Source organism: Lingula anatina, chromosome 10, assembly GCF_051362555.1.
Source record: "Lingula anatina isolate TDL-2025a chromosome 10, LinAna3.0, whole genome shotgun sequence".
Lineage (NCBI taxonomy): Eukaryota > Metazoa > Brachiopoda > Lingulata > Lingulida > Lingulidae > Lingula > Lingula anatina.
Genome location: NC_141776.1, coordinates 11,847,055 through 11,863,039, shown reverse-complemented (window position 1 = coordinate 11,863,039; position 15,985 = coordinate 11,847,055). Strand labels below are relative to the sequence as shown.

The window sequence follows — 15,985 nt, the reverse complement described above, 5'->3', positions numbered from 1 at the left end:
GTGAGATTTTCTTTATTTATTAAATCTGTTACAGGGTAATGGCTCCATCTTTTCAATTGGGGAAAAATCAATCTTTCCTATACATAACTTTGGAATCATTAAAAAACATACTCTTTATAGCAGTATTGGTACTTTTACTATATAGAACTGAACGATTTGGTAGAGTGCCTTTCAATTTTGTTGCTACAACTTAATAGTATTGTTGTTATTTGAATAATTTATGACTTCAAAAAATACACTATATGCAAATTTCACAATTTTCCCAATTGAAAACATCCAGTCATTACTGAAGTTATAATGCCATTACCCTTCAAACTCTCTTTCTCATACTTGAATGCAATTCATGGACACAGCTAGGACTCTTCTCCTCCCTCTCCAGTAAAATCTGGCTGTTGAATTCCATTAAAGTTCTGCAGTTAAATGTCAAAGTCCATAAAGATGATGTTTTTAAAGTGTTTTTTTTTTATAAATGTGTTCACAGAGTGTTCAGACAGAGTGATTTAATACAGGAAATTTGGGTCTTAAATTCACATCATCATTGACCTGAAATTACAGGTTTAATTGAGAATCTGACTTGTTACAGTTTGTTCATCGGAAAACAAAAGTTGGACCAATTCTCAGTCTAAGATATTACTAGTCTCAATGCAGCTGTGTTGATAGAGTAATGTCAGTTGATATAGATCACAAAGAAAAAAGAGAAAGTTAAATGCCATCCATTAAATCAAGCTGAATGTCGTAACTGGGTGGGGATTATATTTCCAGATGGCAATCAAGTTGCTTTTAAAGAGCTTTTTCCACCATATCAAGATGCGTTGTTGTAAGAAACTGTTCAAGAATGACTTTATCATTAATCATTGTTCATACAATTTTCACAGTCAGGATTTGTCGTGCAGCTGTAACAGGTGCTGATACATTTGTAGCGAGCCCTTTAACAGCTTGTTGTAACATAGCTTTTGACATTGAAATATCAGTAGGAGTTAACTTACTGGTTCTGAATATATTTACTTCTTCCAGATGTTTACTGAAAAATTTAACAACTAGCAAGTTCAGATGGCCATGACAGCACCACCAGGACAAGCAGATAGAAAACAGGGATCGGGATTTGTAACTCAGCACATTAACCACAGCATGGCCCCAAGTACTAGCAGTTCCAGACCTACTCGGGTGAGTACTCAATTGTATACAAAAGCCATACAGATTGTATAAGCAATGCCTTATTAAATATTTACAACTGACAACTGGATAATTTTACCAGCTTATCTGCATTATTAATATTAACAATATTTAATTTTATAAAGAAAATGTTTTGCAAACATTAACAAAAGGCTTTACTTATTTATTTATTTATTTATTTATTTATTTATTTATTTATTTATTTATTTATTTATTTTTGCTGCTTTGGTTGCCTGTTATGTAAGATCAGTCATTATTTGTGACATGATTAATATTAATTTCTCTTGATGTAAATACTGGTATATGGTAATCATATTTTTTTGAGTTTTCAAGCTTTTGCATAATGCTTGTTTGCTATTTAAAAAGATAATAAAATTAATTTGGTGTTATTGACCACTCTACTTTTCAGCTCAATGTGTTTGGTTTGATTTTTCAGTGAACCAGTGCTGCTTGCTTTGCTAAGTTTTTTTCTAGGTAATTAAGTGATTAATTTATTTGTAAGTAGACATTAGTAAATTTAGCTGCTTTAGCTGGTTTGGCTTCTTTAGACCTTTTTGCAAGCTGGCACTTTGATATGCACATAGCTTATTTTTATTTATGTATCATTCTTTATTTCCACTTATACCACTAGCTAGACTAACATAATATGAACCGTAGAATAGGTATAGAACAATATATTTGAGATAGAGCAGTGCACTGAATAAGTAATAACATTTGATTAAATTTTTGATATATATTAAGATTAAATAACTGGTCATTAACTGATTATAAGTTTTGAATGATTACATGTAACAAGGAGACAACGATGAAAAATAAAGTGAGTTTTCAGAAATCATCACAAAGGCTGCAAAAGGCAATGCAAGCCCAAGCTTTTCACAAAGGTTATATATACCGAGTTTAGATAATACACCTGTAGAATGATATTCTAGTATATTTTTCCATTGTGTCATTTTTTTATTAGCAATACTCATCAATCATTAGTTTCTAGAATATAGATTGTGTTAGTTGAGATGATATGTCACACCCAGTCACAATGCTCACCTTTCACTTTATTGGCATCTTTTCTGTTTTTATACATATACATTTCTTATCAAAATTCATGATACGAATCTGTATGTATATGAAGTAACAGTTTAATGTAGCTGGAGAAACAATAACTGTTTACAGTACAGACCTAAACTTTAACTTATAAAATATGGTAGGTTAAAGGACAATAATCATATAAAAATCCATTTCTCGAATTCTGAAGATCCAGCACTTAATCTTTACACTACAGTTATGTTTTAATCGATTCCCGTCATTTAAAAATTATAAAAACAATCTATTAGTAGACAAAAAGCGTTTTAGTAAACCTCACCTCAATATGCATAAACGAAGCAACAGATCTAGGTCACGTGGTACTGTGACGACAATCACGATAAAGGTCTATGAGACTCAACTGAGCTGCATGGTGCATACTGTACAGACGGAGAAGTTAAGGAAAGTTGTGTTGAACGGAGTTGAGGAATTTTCGTTATGCCTCGGTGTGTTGCCGTGGGATTCACCAAAAATGCAGTTCTCTTTGACAATCTTTCTTTGTCTGTGACGGTCTTCCGTGACTTACTAACTTCGGTGACAATAGTTGCGATGCTCTAGATCATGGTCACCTCAGGTGGTTTAGATCATATCAAGAGCTGGTAGTCTTTCAGATTAACTGTCATCAGTTGGCAAACTTACTGATTGCTGATGCATTTTAAATGCATTGTAGTTGACCAAAAGCTCGTTTACAACAAACCTGTTAATTATGCACCGCTGCACTTCCCAACCCAGGTAAAAACAGGTATCAAAATCATCTTGGTGGGCTTTCATATTTTTCAAAATATCTCATTTATTTCATGGGGTGATTTTATTGGTATTTGTAAATGACGTTTAATATCAATATTAAAACAATTGAGTTCAAACACCGTCGCGAACATTAATAAAAGTAATTGCTCTCAGGGTAACTTGAAGCATGCGTATGCCCAGGCATTACTTCCGTGGAAGAAAACGTGTTGAAGAACAAACAGAAAAAAAGAGCGGTATATTAAAGAAAAAAATAGGAACTTATGTACTAAAATGGTTCGTAATCCTAATTCGTTTATGCTTTGAGGATTTGTTTCTGAATGTTATTTCATCTGAAGTATAAAATAATTTAAAAGATTTATCATTTTATACCTTGAAATACAAGTCCTGCGTCTGTACACAAAACTTTTTGCAAATTTGTATGCTTTGTCAAACCCAAAAACATGTAGCAGATCAAGGTAAAAGAGCATTGTTTGCTATAAGTAGCATGGGAAAAATCATTACTTGAATGTTTACTAAATGTGCAGTTTTACATACGTGAGTATAAAAAATAAAAAAATTCCAAGCACGCACAGCAAAATGTAGACTAACGCAAAACATCAAGAACAGCGTAATCTCAGCAAATGTGCACCATATAGTAGCTTAATTTCCATTAATAATAAAATCATCATTTAAGTCAAAAATTTTCTGTCGATTTAATAAATGTTCTAATTTATCCAGAACGGTATATTTATTTAAGAGGAGGCTAACTGAAATATAGTTTTATTATTTGTTTATTTTGTATTTGAAAATTGCCCATGTCACCCTGTTAATTAGAAGGTCTAAGCTGGATCAAGTCCATGCTAAAATTCCTATGAAGCTGTGCAGGAAAAATTCTTCCTTTGTTTCTCTAGCTCCTCAATAAACCCGGTGTTCAGATTTTATCTAGTACCCCCAGGTCCGAGGGAGCTGCTCTTTGAAACTAAAGCACAGGTAGATTTTTACCTGAGATAAATATCGCCAGCCATTTAACCCTCTAATTAAGAGGTAAAGGAAGTTCCAGTTAGATGGATGATTAAGATGGGACTTGTAAAGGTAACGGGCATCGTTTACCTCAGTTTAAGAAAAGTATCCAAGACGGAGTGTCAGCGGTTTAATAAAATTAATTGAATTTCACAAATAACATGGTCCTCATATGCAATAATCCACAGTACCCTTTACTCATTCAAATGCAGTGTTTTATACAACTTGGGATAACCATAATTAAACGCTCGTTAAAGAATTGACTAGACGGGAATGGTTTTACACAGCTTCATGAGGATTTAGATCCCTCGGGTAAGAGATTTGAATGAGTATTAACTTTTATCAGAAGCCAGAGAAGTCATCTTACAGGTAGACAATGCAGCTCAGTTTGACAGCTAAGCACGCTCTGTTCTCCAGTGGCTCGATTGTCGTCATCGGACCACGTGACCACGTAGCTCATTAACTCCCAGGCCGAGCAAATAGGACGTTTTTTAAAGCCAAAAATTTACAAAATGAGCTTTTAATTTGTGTATTTGGATAAAGATATCGTTAGTTGGGCATGTTTTCTGAAGAATATGTTCCATTGAGGCCATTCTGACGGTATGAAGCAAATCCTTTAATGTTTATATGAAGAGACATTTTAAATGAGACACAATGCTAAATCTCTCCCATTATATAACATGAATACAGTCTATTTCTTAACAGTGTAATGCAAACAGAACCGTAGACTCATGTATGTACATGTAAGTTGTATTCTTTCCAAAGTAATTCTTTAGTTATCTGGTTTATAAAAATCTCTTGGCCAAAATAAATTTTCTAATCATTGAAAAAAAAAAAAAAGATTTTTATGATAATGCATAGAAAATATATATATAAAGATTTGATCATTATTTCCAGAGGCAAAACAAAATGGCAGGTGTGATATTTGACAGGGTCAACCTGCAGGAGTTGAAGGATGGTATTGACAGCCTGTTTGTGGTGCTGGGAGAGATCATGGAGATGGCTCAGACAGATATCAAAGCTACAAGTGAGCCACATCAGTTCCTTATGGATAAACTGCATGACGTAGTGAGTACTCTCCCCTCCCCCCACCATCCATCTCTCACTTCCTCTCTCTCTCTCTTTCTCTCTCTTGCTTTGTATAAGAGTTAACTCATCTAATTAATTAATTAATTAATACTAATGATTATTAATTAATTAATTTATTTATTTTATATACCAACTGTATATACCAATTTTTTCTTACTACAGCATGAGGATCACTGGTCCAGTATCCGTACCAAATTCCTCAGAGAAGAGTACATAGGCTATCACCATGGCAACTTTACAAAAGAGGAGACTCATGACCCTGGCAAGATGTTTCTAGATTTTATCCAGCAGGTAGAGTTCTGTCGGGAGGCAGTGCATGAAAAGGTTGAAGAGGAGCTGAACAGAGAGAAAGAGCTCAAGATGGAAATCAGAAAGTTATTAGGTATTTTGTTTTAAACCAGGGGTGGATCCAGAGCTATTTTATGACAGTCTTCCAAACTATCTTTGTTGATCCATCCTCCATTTTTGACTGTCTTTGACAGAAAAAATAGATACCCATCAGTGTAAACTTGAATATCTGACCATCTTCCTGAAGACCCAGAAGACGGCCTCAATCTGCCCCTGTTAAATGGTTAGATCTTGCACAGTAAAATTTTGTGGGTATGGCAAATAGGGAGATTACATAGTAGGTGATTAAGGTGTCTCCCAGTGCCTATGTTTACCAGACACCTCCGAGTTGCAGCACTGAGAGGGTTATTTTTTACATCAGTGTGAGCAAGGAAGGTGTGATTGTAATTCTGCAGTGCCATCATTTTGATCTTTTAAGATGAATGATACTGACTGTTTAAGCATCTTTTATGGAAAAGTTAACTTTTCAAAGCATGTCATAGGTTTTAGCTTAAAAAATGGTGCACAATATCAATGCTTGACAAACATGTACATGGCATGTGTGGGCATGAACTATATACCATAGATATGAATACTCCCTGATCCTGATGTTGTTATTAATTGCCCAGGTTTCTTTTATACTGAGAATTTTCAGGGTTATAATGGAGAATAATTAACTCACTTTTTTCAGAAAAAAATGCAGAAGTTGAGGCAGAAATCAGAGACACAAAATGGAAGCACAGCCAAGATGTCATAGAACTCAAAGCTCTACAGAAAAAATACGAACACCTGGAAGAAGTGGTGAAGAAAAAGACAACAGATGTACAAGAGTAAGACAATATTATTTGTAAATGTGAAACTTTATAAATTGAATTCACTTTCATTGTTTTTTGATAGAAACATAGTGCTGAAAATGCAGGGATATAAATTTGTTGTAAAATGTCCCATTTTAACATATGTACAGGTTGCAGAGAGCTGGAAATGTCCAATTATGGCAGAAAGAGAAGGGAAGACTTTTAGAAAAAGTCTCAGAAAGGTGGGTATTGCTAGTTTTTCCCATAATTGCAGTAATTTACAGGGCCTGGCTTCAAAACTGGGATATTTAAATAAGAATAATAAAAATAGTTTATCAATTTTTGAGGATAGTAAAGCAAACGAAAAAAAATTTTTATTAGATTTCAAGCATTTTAAAAATTGATAAAACTTTGGATTTTTCAAAAAAAAAAAAAAAAAGAAGAAAGAAAGTAATGATAACCCTGCAATTTAGTTATTTTAATGCATTTAAATCATTCAATCATGTATTTGCAGATGAGAAACTTAAAAAAAAGTTATAGATGCATGATGCTGTTTGTTTTAGATTCTTTATTTTTTCAAATGAGTTCATATTAAGTCAGTATTTGTTTCATACTTATTTAGAGAAAAGAAGCTGGAGACAGAGATGATTGAACTAAAACGAGAAAATTCTTCATTGCTGAGACAGCTCCAGGTATTAAATTACTGTATCACACTCAATTTGATAGTTAATTCATAATGAATAATTTTGAAATAAGCCTGAAAAGAAATACATGTACATGTACTTACCATGGATGTAAAATTATAATGAAAGTAATAAAACAATAAGAATTGAATGTTTAAAAATATGTTCACTGATGTATCATTTTCATTTATTATATACATTTGTATGCTGCAAAATATTTAGCACTCTTTTCAAGACAATCTTATTAAGGCAATCAGTTGCTCAGGGATGAGATTTTTCCAACTATCAGTGGATTTCAAACATTTTAGAAGCCAAAAATAGCATTGGCCTAGGCAGCCCCCAGGACCCCACACCATATATTGACTTTTTTCACTGAATTCCCGTCTCATCCCTGAATGTTATAAAACCTTTCTAAAAGAAGACATATTTTACTTGCAGAATGCAGATGCAGAGTTTAAGAAATATAAAATGGCAGAAGACAAGAAGAAAGCGTCTGGTGGAGATGGTAAATGTTTGTCTTTAAAAGAGGGTTAAATTGAAGCTGCATCATCAGCTACAGTGGCGAAGTGTCAGAGGGGTCCATGACCTGCCCTTCGTTTTCTGAAAAATATCACACCAATGGTCCCCTCTTGAAATTACAATATTGACTAGCTGAAAGTGACATAGTTCTATAGCATACCCAATGGTACTGTTGGCCCACTTAAATACCAAAATTTTTCAGAGCCCTTCACTGGGCCACAAACTCCACGCCAAGGGAGAGGGGGGGGCAGTAGGGTGTCGGCTTCGCACCCATGGACCCCCCTTCAAAAAATCCTGGATCCCCCCCTGAGCTAGATGACGGTGAAAAAGGGAGTCTCTGAAATCTTGTAATTTCTATCTATAATTGGACTAATTATGGCAAAATAATATACTGTTAAAATTGATATTGATTGATAGATAACCAGCCAAAGTTTAGCCTGTTTTTTAAACAATTTTATCTGTTTAGTATTAAATGACTAGTAATAACAGAGGCACTTGATCATAATTATGGACCTATGAAGGTTTTGAGAAGAGCATGTTTAACACATACTAGTACCTTGAGCATGTCCCAGTTTTCTTTTTTCTTCTTCTTGTTATTACTACATGTAGTGTTTGTAAATTATTTAATGGAATTTCATACAATTTCAGAGGCAGAACAGGAAACTGAAGAATTGAAAAGACTTTTATTTACATTACAAAAGGTAACTTAATCGAAGATGTTTTATACTTTTATTAACATAATGATTATACAGTGTTCATAATTGTGGTAGATGTGCAATGGTTGTGCATCATAATTCTGCTGTTTTGACATCCAATTTTTTTTTTGGTGATAAATTGTGACATTTTTTTCTTACAGGATGTTCAGAGAACAGAGAGCGAACTTTTTAAGCAACAAAAACACATAATAGGGATTATACAAGGGTTCAAAAAGGATTTCAAGTAAGATATCTTTTTTAGAATTTTTTTAGAATTTTTTATAATTTTTGCTATCTTCAGTATTGCAGCTGTCATATTCAACTTTTAATTTCATTATTATTATTATTATTATTATTATTATTATTATTATTATTATTATTATTATTATTATATGTCAAAGAGATTTCTTTGGTTTTTGAAAAATTTTAAAAACCTTTTATCAGTTGATTTTATATGGTAACTAGCAATTATACATGTTGATATTTAACTCAAATAGGTTTTTAAACTACTTGTTTTGCAGAATAATTGTCTTTATTGTTTTCGACCTGTTAACATTATTTCAACAGTCTTGATATTCAGACATTGATAGATTCCCTTGTATCGTTTTCAGAGTTTTAATAGAGAGATTCATGTCAGAGAATGGCGGCATCCTTCCCGCAGATGTTCTTAGTCGCCGTGACATTGATGTGATGAGGCAGAGGCTAGAGAGAGTCATAAGTGCTACTGCTGAAGGGAGGCTGTCGTATCTGTTAGCTGAGTTACCAACACATTATATGGGAATAGACAGGGTAAGGCCCCATGCCTATCAGTGAATGTGGATCTATCCAACTCTGCAGGGATTCTTGCTGAGTGCAGTCAACTTAACTGAATGACATGCCTCCTGGTATTGAGTAGAATACAAAAAAAGAAAAAAGAAAAAAAAACTGGTTGGAAACAAGAAGAGGCGTGTCATTCAGTTTAGTTGACTGTACTCAGCGAGAGTCCCCCACAGAGTTGAATTGATCTCTGTAGACAGATGGTTTCAATCCGAATGGAATCTAAGGTTATGCTATAGCCGGAGGGGTGGGGGTACAAAAGTCACATGCCCCCCCCCCCCTTATCTTTTGAGGTACATGTACCCCGTCTCCCTCTAAAAAACACAATGTGACAAGTGAAGGAGACAACTTTAACCGAAAATATTTTGAGCTATTTTAATACATTGTTACCTAGATATCATTATAATAATAATAATATAAAGATTTCACATTTTATCTATTTATCAGATTTTATCGACTACATGTAGCTCTAACTTGTAATTATCATTGAATATGATGACTGGACTTTTTTCTGGAAATTATATATTTTATTGTATATAAATTAAAATTTATTTACAGGATATAAAGGTACCTACTAGTGTAAAAAAGATGACTCCTCAAGAAAGGTAAGTAATTGCGTTTCAGGTTGCTCTGTGTTTGCTACAAATCTACACTGCATACTGACATTGATATATTCAAGATTTCAGATGAATCAGATTGAATTTTCTGAGACAGTATTAGTGCCTTTAAAATTTTATGACAGTGAATGAAACAATGCACAAGTATAGTGCAATTAATATATACCAGGGCATATTGTTACTGTTTAAAATGTTTGAAAAATTATATATAAAATTTACATAAAGAACATCTACAGGGTATGTTTAATTTGATTTACTGGGAACTTATTTACTGGAACATGTGTATGTATAAAAATCTTTCGTGATGGCCATTGTAAAATGCATTAGCACCGGTATTATCATTTATCATTTGATGTGATGTAAGGAGGCATTATGAGAAGCATCGTAGTTTTTATTTAATTTTATATAATGTGAAGATTCATGGGAAGAACCGCCATGTACAGAGTAGCACTTGTTTCTAACCCAAATATATATCTCGTTTTTTAGATTGAACCAACTCCTGGGCACAAAGGCTTCCATTTTGACTCCAGGTCTGAAGGCAGCGCAACCGCTGCCACCTATTGCCAAAAACAAAGAGGCAGAAAAAGACACAAAATCTGACAAATCCACTGAGCAAAGCAGGGACTCCGAGAACCCACAGTTGGTTGATCCAAAGACAGGAAAACTGAAGTCAATAACTGTGATTAAACATTTCCCCTTCATGGCCATGAGTTATGTAAGTACAGGCCCACCCAGATGAAAAAATTCCTTTAGCTTCCTATATGATGTCCTATATAGCTATAATAATAATAATAATAGGAAACTGGTCCAAAATCCAATAGGATCCTGCATGACAGTATGGCTTTTATATAGGAATCCTATAGGATATGCAATAGAATTCCTACAGAGTCTTAAAGGATTCCTATAGAGTCTCATCAAGTTCTGTATAGTGTGCCCTGTAGGATATTTTCAAAAGGGCAAGGGATGGTGGTAGGGGGGATTTATTATTGAAAAAAATATTATTGACCCTTGGTAAGAGAACATCATTTCATGTTAACATGAACTTTTTTGTTTTTAAGATTCAGGACCAGTGGGAACAATTCAAAAAGTATGATACAAGTGGTGATGGAGAACTGGACATCACAGAGGTAAGATACTAACACTTACCAATAAAATTCATTTAAATATATTATTTCAATATTGATTCCTAACAATTTTTCCCTTTTCATCTTTTTTCAATGTCATTTTTTCATCACCATTATCACGCTGGCGGTACTCATGGTTTTAGTCCCGACCCGTCTCGTACAGCTCCGCCGGTTCCGCCGGCTCCTGCGGCTCCTGCGGCTCCGCAGGATGACATGGGATACAAGTCACCGTTACCACTTCTCCTCTTAGACCGCAAGGACCTGTGTCCCCATCTCTTGGATTTAGGTCACATATAATCTCAACTTGAACACCCAGGTTTTTTTGTCTCAGTTGGTGCATTGACCTGGGCGTGACGCTTCTTGAAACGCACCCTTCTCAAAATTTTTGAAAATTCAATGCTAAATATCTCCCAAACCGATGGAATTATGGGAAAAATTTCTACAGATGGCTGACTGAAAGTCATATGTGAGGATTTCAAATATGCCCTTGGATTTGACCTTTGACCTTTATTTCAAGGTCAAACGGGCCAAAATTTTCTAAAAATAGGAATTTTTTGCGAGAAAATTTTTATTTCAGCCGATTTTCAGAAACTAAACAGATCTTACCTATAATATTATGGGCAGGTGTCACCCTTAGGGTCATCTTTCATTTTCGTGAGTTTGGGGTCAATCGGTGCATTTTCATGGTAGCAGCGGCCATTAGATGCTGAAACTGAAAACTCTCTCTAATTCTGGTACCTTTAATGCTAGAGACCTTTTGTTTTATGCATTTTGTAGAACTTGTCAAGGGCAACACTGGGGGTGGTGTCTATTTTTTTGTTTTCAATACGGCTTAGGCATTGCACTATATCAAAAAGTTCAACATCCTAAATTCAGTGGTAAAAATAAAATGTGAAATACTCAAAAATTAGAGATATGCCCATAGTTACTTTTGAACTTGAATAGGAAGTCATATACTGGTAATCTAACTGTGACCTTGAAATTGACCTTTGACCTTCTTTTCATGATGAACTGCACTTTGCAAGTTTTCTGATCTTTATATCTCCATAACTGGCAAAGATACACCCATAGTTACTATTGAACTTGAATAGGAAGTCATATAATGGCAATCTTACTGTGATCCTGAAATTGACATTTGACCTAATTTTCACCATGAACTGAACTTTGCAAATTTTCCAGCCCTTATATCTCTAAAACTGGCAGAGATAAATCCATAGTTACTGTTGAACTTGAGTGGGAAGTCATATACTGGCAATCTAACTGTGACCTTGAAATTGACCTTTGACCTACTTTTCACCATGAACTGAACTTTGAAAAATTTCTCTCCATTATATCTCGAAAACTGGCAGTGATAAGCCCATAGTTACTATTGAACCTAAATAGGAAGTCATATACTGGCAATCTAACTGTGACCTTGAAATTGACCTTTGACCTACTTTTTATGATGAACTGTACTTTGCATGTTTTCTGGCCTTTACATTTCCAAAATTGGCAAGGAAATGCCCATAGTTACTATTGAACTTGAATAGAAAGTCATATACTGTGACCTTGAAATTGACCTACTTTTTCATCATGAACTGAACTTTGCATATTTTCTTGCCCCTCACATCTTCAAAACTAGCAGAGATATGCCCAGTGTTGCCCCTAGGTTTTCTCTTTTGTCAGCATATATGCAACACTGATAACTCATTTCAAGGAAAACCAATAGGCCTATTGTCCAGAAAATCACAGGAGTGATCAATGTTAGGAAAATACAGGCCAATTGGAAAATCCGCTTGATTGGACCATTTTTATGTTATCTATTTTTTTTCATACTTTGAGAATTCTTGTTTATTGCATAGAGCTTGTCAAGGACAAGACTGGTTGTGGTGTCCCTTTTTTTTTGGGGGGGGGGGGTTCAATTCGAATGCGCTTACTCCAGCTGGTAGTACAATATCCGGAGGCGGTATCGCCTCTCTGATGCTCTAGTTATTATTATTATTAATGGAAAGAGTCCAAATATCTGAATTACTTACTTGAATATTTGTGACTTGCTTTTTTTGAGATAAATATGGATAAATGTTATTTTGTAAGGTGTTTTAAATTATCATTCAAGATTATAATACTATGCAGCAGCATTTCAGATAATAATAAAGGTACAAAACAAACAAACAAACAAAAACATTATAATTGCTTTCACCATGCCATCATATCTGCTTACAAATGAATACTGATTTATAATAAATCACTACTGTACATAATGATCCTGTCATATATCATTTTTTTGACACACCCATGTTTAGTTTCACTAATTTATATTTTTTCTTTGATTCTTTCATTTTTTTGTGATACTTTCCTATCTGTAGATTATGCAGGCCATTATGCCAATCGTGGGAGAGGATTTTACTGCAGAGCAAGTTCAGGTAAACCTTGACATTTTCACAGGAAAGATACTACTACTACAGCATGGACTCTTCCTAACTCTTACACTTTTACTGGACATATAGTGCAATGGTAATACAGTATATAATCTTCATAACTTAGATGTTTAGGGGTCACAAAACTTGTTTGAGATACGTGAAGTTTTGAGCTGGGCAATGGGCATATTAGCTACAAAGAGGAATATATAATACATCAGAATTTTTGGAGAGAAATGATATTTTAAATTGTGATTTGTAATGTGTTGAGTTATGCGGACCCAAGCTGTATTTGGTACACAGGTAGTTCTCATCTTCAGATGTCTACACTATAATTCAGTTAACTATGCTAAGTAAATTAATACTAACAACTCAATTGTTTTTTTTTTTTCTTAAATAAGCCCTTTAGGAAATTATTTGAACGATCGATAAACTTAGCAAACTTTTCATTGAACTTTACTAACAACTCAGTCATTTTGATCACATTAGCCTTTTAAGCAAACTATTTGAATGGTAGAAAAACTTATTTTGTATTTCAATGCAGGAAGCCATTCATGAAATTGACCTTGATCAAACCAACACAATTGACTTCTACGAATACCTGCTCATCTCCAACCTACTGATCAATAAAACTGGTGAGTATAAATTTGAAAGAAGAAAAATTTGTGAAGCGAAGTGCAGAATATATCCATGAATCCATCTGAATTAACATATAATGATTAAATTAATAATTAATTTATGCAAAATCCACAGTAGAACTGCGTGGGGTCCATGGGCCCTGGTCTAAGACTAGAAATTGATTTCTGCCACAATACCCTCTGTTCATATGATATAAGGATAACCAGGTCCCATCTTACTACTGCAGTTGCTTGTTTTAAATAATTTGCATTTGTATCTTTTCTACTTCCAGGCAAAGCGCATATCTTTAGAAGTGGCATAGCACAGGAGAAAGCTAAGATAGTCTCTAAAACATGCTCAATACAGTAGACTCTGATAGTAGTCTTTCTTTTCTTTAACAATCCTCACTTAACGTAAAGGTAAAAGGACAAAGGTATTAGGTGATGATGAATAGGTAATGATGATAATAATTAAAGATTAGTAAATTTAGTTAAATACATAGGATTTCCCCTACATTTTTTTCTTCCCTCAAAAACGTGAAAAGGGTGTTGATCTACTACTAATTTAGGTTATTTTAGCAACTCACAAGCAGAAAAAGGAAAAAGCCATGTTTGCAAAATCTTGCTTAAGACGGTTTTGAGCAGTTCAGTTCTGTTTCATAAACGGTATTTTCTGAATGAGTGAGTGCAGTCAACATTTTCTTGAATCAAATGTGCTTCATATTGTATTTTTATAAGTAAACATTTAGTGTATATAAGAACTGGTGTTATATACTGCAGTCTCCATGACCAGACTGTTTATCTGTTTTGCTAGGTATTGTAAATACACGAAGATATGGGGGAAGATACAGCCTTTTTTTCACTACTGAAATGTGTATAATGAAGTCTTGTGTCATTTTTGTTGTCTGTTAATATGGTACAAAAATTTTGATTAATTTATTGTTTTGCTTCATAATGACTGTTGATTGATATATCAATGTGGCTTTTTGCAGTATTGCCATTTTTGTTTTTAGCTCTCCGGACTCGATTCAAATAAATGATTTCATATCAATCAATGACCGTTCTTTCCATTCATTTTCAAAAGAAAGTGTAACTTCTAGCAGAATACATTTCAATTGCAGATCCCTTTTTCTGAAAAAGTGGAGTGAATTTATCCGCTCGTCCTTTGGAGACTCAGGGTTGATGATGGTAGCGTTTTGAATATATCGAAGTCTTTGTTGACATACAGACCAAACGTAACATACTTCTTTGAAGAAAACAACTTTGGCGCCGCATAAGCCGTGCCTAATCTGTTGCATAATTTACATTTATCCTAAAATGCGGGTAGCCCCACATCACCTACACAATTAAATGGGGTTCCAGGAATTTGAAAACGTAGGAGGGGGAGGGAAGGGGGGGGGGCTAGGGTGTTTTTGATTTGCTTTTTCAGCAAACATACAACAGAAGATGAGGGTAGTTTTCCAATAATAGTAACTCTTTATAGTGCACAGGAATGGAAAATTACTTGATTTTGTTTGGATATAAATATTTTTTTTTGAGGGGGGAGGGGGGGGGAGCGGGGAGGAAATAGCTAACAAAAGGGTATAATGAGAAGTTAAGGGAGGTGTACGTGCCTGATTTGCTTTCCCCAGGCTCCATCAATGCGACACAGTCTTCCTTTATTTGTCTATCGACATAATTTTACAGTTGAAATTAGCTGGTGTGGACAATTTTCTAGGGGACTTTTTGTTATAAAGTAATACGTATGAAATAAATCATGCAATAATCAACTTGTACGACCGATAAAAAGTTATATTGTCAATGAATCTCACACGCGCATATTATTGCATTGGTTTAATCGTTTAATGAAGCATACACATGGAATTTATCGCGAGATTATATGTTCCTTTTTAAACTCGACGTAATTATAAAAAATTAAAGAACAGTGGCAGATTTAGCGGGGTGTCAGGGGTTTCCTGACCCCCTCCTTCGATTTCTGAAAGAAATCACATCAGCGGTCCCCTCTCCAAATTAGAATTTTGACTTGCTGAATCATAGCTCTTAACTGTACCAATTGGCACCGTGCGCCCTCTAAGATATGGAGGCCATTCAACGGACCCTAAACCCCACGTGAGTGTGTGTGTGTGTGTGTGTGTGGGGGGGGGGGGGGGGGGGGGGGGGGGGGGGGGCGGGGGCGGCTTAGCATCTGTTTTCAAACTTTTTGATCCATCAAACTTATCTCATTCGTTTGAAATACGCAGCATTTCATCGCTGAATTTCGACGAGGGTCCCATTGGGGTGGTAGTGATCACAGTTCACGGGAAATAAAATCA

The 15,985-nt window shown here is 34.6% G+C and overlaps 1 protein-coding gene across 1 annotated transcript; it reads left to right on the top strand.

The window, feature by feature from the left end:
* Positions 1–1,012: 1,012 nt before the first annotated feature.
* On the top strand, positions 1,013–14,720 carry LOC106181378 (uncharacterized). The gene is made up of 17 exons (XM_013565757.2): positions 1,013–1,164; positions 1,610–1,647; positions 4,894–5,064; positions 5,248–5,467; positions 6,104–6,242; positions 6,377–6,448; positions 6,829–6,898; positions 7,328–7,394; positions 8,057–8,109; positions 8,265–8,347; positions 8,715–8,892; positions 9,478–9,524; positions 10,023–10,251; positions 10,595–10,663; positions 13,006–13,062; positions 13,601–13,691; positions 13,967–14,720. The coding sequence occupies exons 3-17, from the start codon at positions 4,906–4,908 to the stop codon at positions 14,041–14,043; spliced, it is 1,611 nt and encodes a 536-aa protein (XP_013421211.1). The 5' UTR covers positions 1,013–1,164; positions 1,610–1,647; positions 4,894–4,905; the 3' UTR covers positions 14,044–14,720.
* Positions 14,721–15,985: the final 1,265 nt, after the last annotated feature.

Excerpts from the sequence above, each read along its gene's own strand:
- LOC106181378 (XM_013565757.2), top strand. The coding sequence starts at position 4,906 with ATGGCAGGTGTGATATTTGACAGGGTCAACCTGCAGGAGTTGAAGGAT. Across the intron at positions 6,899-7,327 it reads CATTGCTGAGACAGCTCCAG|AATGCAGATGCAGAGTTTAA; the intron begins GTATTAAATTAC and ends TTTTACTTGCAG. Across the intron at positions 8,348-8,714 it reads GGGTTCAAAAAGGATTTCAA|AGTTTTAATAGAGAGATTCA; the intron begins GTAAGATATCTT and ends TATCGTTTTCAG.